General features: G+C 31.1%; 1 protein-coding gene across 1 annotated transcript; it reads left to right on the top strand.

The window, feature by feature from the left end:
* The first annotated feature begins 1,862 nt into the window (after nt 1-1,862).
* Nucleotides 1,863-5,883, top strand: LOC148232848 (myrosinase 1-like). Its single transcript, XM_088190534.1, has 6 exons — nt 1,863-1,922; nt 1,995-2,098; nt 2,172-2,842; nt 4,946-5,245; nt 5,318-5,556; nt 5,622-5,883. The coding sequence occupies exons 1-6, from the start codon at nt 1,882-1,884 to the stop codon at nt 5,731-5,733; spliced, it is 1,467 nt and encodes a 488-aa protein (XP_088046660.1). The 5' UTR covers nt 1,863-1,881; the 3' UTR covers nt 5,734-5,883.
* The last annotated feature ends 800 nt before the right edge of the window (nt 5,884-6,683 follow it).

Below are 6,683 nucleotides of genomic sequence, written 5' to 3'. Positions count from 1 at the left end.
AGATAAACTGTAGGAGTCCCAACATTGCATTACAAAATAATCGTCCTTTTCTCCCGCTTTTAACCGATAAGATCTTTTGCATAAAAATTGTTTATGATGATTACAGGTATTGCAAAAAGACGAATTAAATATGTAATTTATAAGTAAGCAAATAAAATTGAATAGTGTCAGGTTCACACAATCTTGCGAAAGACTTACTTAAAAATGTCAAACAACTAGTATATATGTTTATTTATTGAAGTTTTTGACATATTTTTTTATTATTATTTATAAGAACATGCATTAAAAAAATAAAACTAATATTATTGCCGAACAGACACAAAACACAGAATCCCTTGATTATGCATTCCAGAAGATAGCAAAATCATTATTGTATGGATTTCGACTCAAACGTTATGCCGATATACATTGAAACAAAAAGTCTGGTTCCACCCCAAATCATCGGCATTGGTCAAAAGATTGAGAAACAGACGGTACGTAGGATTTTAAACACAGAATTATCATAATTAAATGTCAGGAATTTAAACACAGAATTACCACTTCACTTCCTTTTATTATTTAACTTTCAGCCTAGGCATTCTGATTTATTGATGATTTTGATTTGTCGAGATATGAGAATTCTCGACTTCACTTCTCAAATTTCTTGAGATTTTTTTATGAATGGAGTGGAGGAACAGTGAAGTATTACAGATACAGTATTACATATTATTATTAAAATAACCCTTTAATAAACACACGCCATCTAAAGTAGAATCAAACATTCTAGTCTTTTTCTTGTTGTTAAAACTTGTTTTGTATTCTTTCTCCATTATTCTTAAGATGTTGGTTTTCTTACATTACTCTCTGTAATGCTGCGAAAATTTCTAACTCTAATTGTTCCGCTAACGATAAATTTTCATTTTATTTAATGGAGTCGCGAGGGTCCTTAGAATTTGTTGAGCCATTAAATAATCTGCGAATATTATCTTTCCCTTTTAAAGAATAACTAAATAAATCATTATTTTTTGACAGGTGAAAGATTCTGGATTGTAAAAATATTTTATTAATGACATCAATATCTGGTTTCTATATATATAATATAATACTGTAATTGCTCTTTAATTACACGTTGAAATTTAAAGCTCAGAATTTATGTTTTCCAATTGTTTTAACGTAAATTTAAAGGCCCTTTCGGTTGTCAATAATAATTGTGAGACAATTGTCAATAACAGCTGTTGCTACTTTATAAAAATAATACAAAAAAACGTTTTGGGTTACCGAAAAATAAAATCGTTTTGCATTCTGTCGATTTTGATGCATAATTAATTCTTAACGGAGCGAATTCTTGGATCACCAAAGCAAAGATAAAACCGCCGGCCGGCTAGAGTAATAGAAAATCACAAAATAATCGTTGTTCATTGAAATACTATGCATATTTTTAAACATCTGGCATGAACCTTCGAAACTTCGAAAAAGTTTTTTTGCATTATACAAAAAAAAAAATGCATTATAAAATTTCTCGATTTGCTATTTTTATCGAGAAATTCTTTACTAGAAACACTAGCTACGTCCAATTAATCTTAATAATCTTTAGAAGTCCAAGAAAAGCAGCCGCTTTTCTTGGACTTCTAAAGATGAGTTTCTATCAATGTTCCTCTTTTCATTAAGAAATCAGTAGATATTTTCTAGATTAGGCATATTATTTATTGGAAAAATTGTTTAAATAATCCCAAGAAAATTTTAATATATTAATTTACCACAATTCTACTCTGTACAGATGTAATAAAAATATAATCGCGAATTTCGAAACGCGATCTACGTATTAGATATACTACCAAAATCGCGCAACTCATTTTAGTATATCTCCTCAATATTTTCAATTTAGTCGCCAACGCTGCGAAGATGAAGAAACATCTTATTCTACTTTGTCTTTGCAGCGTAAAGTAAGCACGTGTTTATAAAAAATGTTAATTGTAGTGAACAATATATAATATAAAATGTATATTTTGGTTTAGCTACGTCTTTGCGGGCGACAAAACTCCTAGAAAGTTTCCAGAAGGGTTCCTCTTCGGAGCCTCTACAGCTGCTTATCAGATAGAAGGTGCTTGGAATGCTTCAGGTCAGCTAATCATTATTACCATATTGCTCTATATATTGATTAAATGTCATCACAAATCATGGTTTTACTGTAGATAAAGGCGAGAGCATCTGGGACAGCTATATACACAATCACCCAGATGCTGTATACGATACAAGCAACGGTGACGTAGCTTGCGACTCTTATCGCTTATACAAACGTGATGTTGAAATAGCGGAAGAGTTAGGATTAGACTTTTATCGCTTCTCTATAGCTTGGCCAAGGCTGCTGCCGAATGGTTTGGCTAATTATATAAGCGAAGACGGAACAAGATACTACAACGATCTGATAAACGAGCTCTTGAATCACAACATCTCTCCTGTGGTAACCTTATATCATTGGGACCTGCCCCAATCTTTGCAAGAATTGGGTGGATGGGTAAATCCTATCGTGGCAGATTACTTCGTGGACTACTCTAGAGTAGCTTATGAGCTATTTGGAGATAGAGTAAAAATTTGGCAGACCTTCAACGAGCCTAAAGTATTCTGCCAGCATGGTTATGGTAGCGATGGAAAAGCACCGGCGTTGAATCAATCTGGCATAGGAGATTACCTCTGTGGACACACTGTATTATTAGCACATGCTAAAGCATACCATGTATATGTTAATGAATACAAAGAGAAGCAGGGAGGTAGAATAGGAATCACTCTAAGCTCTAGTTATTTTGCACCGGCCTCAGATTCTGATGAAGATAAGCGGGCAGCTAATGCATTCCAAGAGTTTGAAGTAATTATTTTAATATCTTAACATATTGAATACCGTGTGCATAAATTCGTGTTTTTCATCATTTCAACTTCATATAAAAAAATCACACATTACACTGCATATTTACCGTGACGTAATTATTTAGTGCTTCAGCCAAAGATGTTACTAATATTATGTTAAATATAATAATTAAAAATAAATAAAATGCAACATTTCAGAGGCTTAAAACTCGGGTTCAAAAAATTCGTTTTAAGATAGGGTTTATAGATTTTTTTTCTATAAATTTATCCCACATATCATATATTTGTAATAATTTAATCAATTATCATAAAACTGTGAATCGCGTACCAGGAAAATAAAAATGTATTTAAATGTTTTTTAACACTTTACGGTCAATATATGTAGTGCTAGTTACACTGCACTCAACCGTGCAACTTTGCAATTTCATTTAATATTTGCATAATGTACATAAACAGACATTTTCTTTAAACTACTGACAAATACAAAAACGCACACTCCCCTCCTATTTAGATACAAACTCATAAAATCTTATTATATTATTATTTAATCCTTTAATGAGTATCGCCGTACATGTACGGTGGTCAATATTTTACTGTTTTGAGGTGTTATATATTTACACACATAACGGAAGATTTTATAATATGTCTTATTACGTCTCTTTGGGTTATACCTATAATATATTCTTCTCCTTTTTTACAGGGACGTAATTTAGGATTTTCCAGAACAGGGCAAAAGTTGGCTAGTCAGTGGTTGATTTTTTAATATTTTCATTTTATTAAAATTCATAATATTTTATTAAATGACATTTTTCTGGTCAAAATTAAAGTCGAAAGTTTAAAATCCACGTCAAAAGTAATACAATCATGCCGTCGCCATTGCAGTGAAAAATTCAGACTTTTTATAACAATATTACGACTTACAATAAGTGAGCATATTAATAATAAGCATATCTAAACTAAATTTTGACCAATAGGAGGGCGGAAAAAACAATTATCCCTTCTCAGAAGTCAAAAATCCACGTCAAAAGTAATAAAATCGTGCCATCGCCATCGCAGTGAGAACGCTCGTTACCGATCGTTCCCACTGCGACAGCTCCGACACGATTTTATTGCTTTTGACGTGAATTTATGACTTCTGAGAAGTGATAATTGTTTTTGCGCTCTCCTATTGACCAAAATTCGGTTTAAATTTATTGACCAATATTATCATTTTAAATGTTTGTAGTAATATTGACAAGGATAGCTATAATATTTTTAAAACCAAGTATAATATTCGAGTGCAGTCAAGCCATAGACGTTTATCTGTACTTCTTCTTCTTATTTTATTCTGAAAGAAAAGTTGGCTTAAGCCATATTATGTACTTGACCTATAGAACTTGCATTAGGTGAGTTTTGGTTTGGAACAATAAATGAACGTTTCGCAACTGTCAAATTGAGTTTCATAGAATAATTACTGATTTACAATAATTTTTAGTTTTATTTTTTTAATTTTATATTTTAGTCATAAGCAGTGTAAATTTGTAATTTTAAGCTAATTTCGGAAACCTTTTTCACGTCTTTGTGTTATAATCCGTTTTAAAAAAAATCTTTTTAACCCAAAAATTGTCGAATAAATGTAAAAAAATAGTAACTCTGAAATTGTTGATAGTGGAGATGACAAATCTGCGAATAGTTCATATTTATTTTCAACTGTTTTTGGAATTTAGGAGTATTTATTTATTCAAAATGTATTCAAAGTTTATAGATCTTAACACTTAACCGACGGGTCAAGTAGTCCCAACCCGTTACATGCGTTGATGGTAATTTACGGGACGAGTAATATCAACCGTTTTTGACGACGCGCAAAACAAAAGCGTTTTTTTACTGATTTTAGAGCAGCATATTAGCGCCTATCAGTTAAATTATAGTTTGTAGTTTGCCGCTCATACTTGAATATACGTATACCATCGGTTGAGAGGTACTAAATTAGGTATCATCATTATTTTATTATAATCTTATCGTTTTGATCTAATTTTCGAAAATAAGCTAGGCTGCACGGCTGCATTTTTGTATGTAATGTGTTATTAAAATAACCTTTAATTAAATAATATTTTTTTATCACTAGTTAGGATGGTTCGCGCATCCTATATTTTCTGAAAGAGGTGATTATCCTGACACAATGAAGAATAATATAGCTATTCGTAGCTCAAGACAAGGATACAACAAATCTCGCTTACCAGAATTTTCTCAAAGTGAGATTGATTTAATCAGAGGTTCTTCAGATTTCATGGGTCTGAATCATTACACTACTCATCTAACTACACACTCAAATACAAGTAGTGATATACCAGATTATGAAGATGATTCGGGTACTGAAACGACGCAACATCCTAGTTGGCCTAAAACTGTAGCAGTATGGTTAAAGGTAATAAAAAACATAATTATACCTATTTTAATTAGGTGCAAGTAATTAAAATATAATTTATAACGGTTACAGGTAGTTCCATGGGGGTTTAAGGAACTTCTGAAGTGGATTTCAAACGAATACAACAATCCCGAAGTGATAGTCTTTGAGAATGGATATCCTGACGTTGGTGAAATCAATGACGTGAAGAGAGTGAGCTATCTGAGAGAGTATTTGAATAGTCTTTGGGAAGCGATGGAAGAAGGTTGCAACGTCACTGGTTATTCGGTTTGGAGTTTAATCGATAACTTTGAATGGCTGCGAGGTTATACGTGAGTCTATTAAAATAAAATTAATAATATAAATATGTAAATATATATTTATTATTTGCTTCTAGGGAACGTTTTGGGTTGTATTATGTCCACTATGACACTCCTGATAAAATCCGGGAACCAAAAGCTTCGGCTAAGTATTTCAAAGAAGTTGTGAGAGCCAGAAGTGTTGTATAATTGTTTAACTTATTTATAAATTAGTTTGAATGTGAATATTAGTATTACTCTACAATTATTGATAATAAAAATGATTTTTTATGATAATTGCAGATGACTCCATATAAAAATTTATCATGTTATAATGTTTTTAATATATTATTTTGGTGATAAGCTTTCGCTTTTTCTTACTCACAATCTTTTAATGCCATAAGTAAGGGCGGAAACATAATGTGCCTATTACTTTTTTATATGAATTTAGACTTTTAAACACTAACACAACTAACATTGAAACATATACATAGAATATAAAAAATTGTCGCAGAGTATAGTTCCATATATTAATAATTAATAATTAATATTATAATAAATATAATAATATTATAATTAGTATAATATATAATATATTATAATCAATAATCGTAACAGGTCAATTATTAACAAAATTCGGTGATACGTGCATTGGAATTGTTCCAATGTGAAGCAATCGATGCGGGACACAAATACGATTTTAAACAAAATCTCTACTGCATTACATTACCAACCGCATAATGCCGTTAATTTTAAATATTGCGTTAGTTAAAAGTAATTCTCTGATCTCATATATGCAATGCATCTAGGCTCTGTCCTCGGACAACCTTCCTGTGTTTTTTACTCTGAAAGGTGAGGTGGAGGTTATCCATAAAATTGTCTTTAATTATAACAGTTCGGAGTGGAGGGGTTTCCAGTATTGATAACGAGCAAGATAAATTATCTTCAGCACCAACGCATTAAATAATACGTAATTATATTTAACCCACTTCATTTATTAATTAATAGAAATAAAATATAATTAAAATACTAACTAATGAAGGAAATTATGGAAAGTAACTTAATCACTGAAAAATAAATACACAGAAAATCCAAGGTTAAATAGTGGAAATATTATAACTGATACGAAAAATTGAAGCATCTGTGGTAGACAAGGATTT

Source organism: Plectrocnemia conspersa, unplaced genomic scaffold (assembly GCF_051122295.1).
Source record: "Plectrocnemia conspersa isolate PC_06_02 unplaced genomic scaffold, ASM5112229v1 ptg000008l, whole genome shotgun sequence".
Taxonomy (NCBI): Eukaryota; Metazoa; Arthropoda; class Insecta; order Trichoptera; family Polycentropodidae; genus Plectrocnemia; species Plectrocnemia conspersa.
Note: the sequence above shows the minus strand (reverse complement) of the source record. Positions and strands in the feature narration are given on the sequence as shown.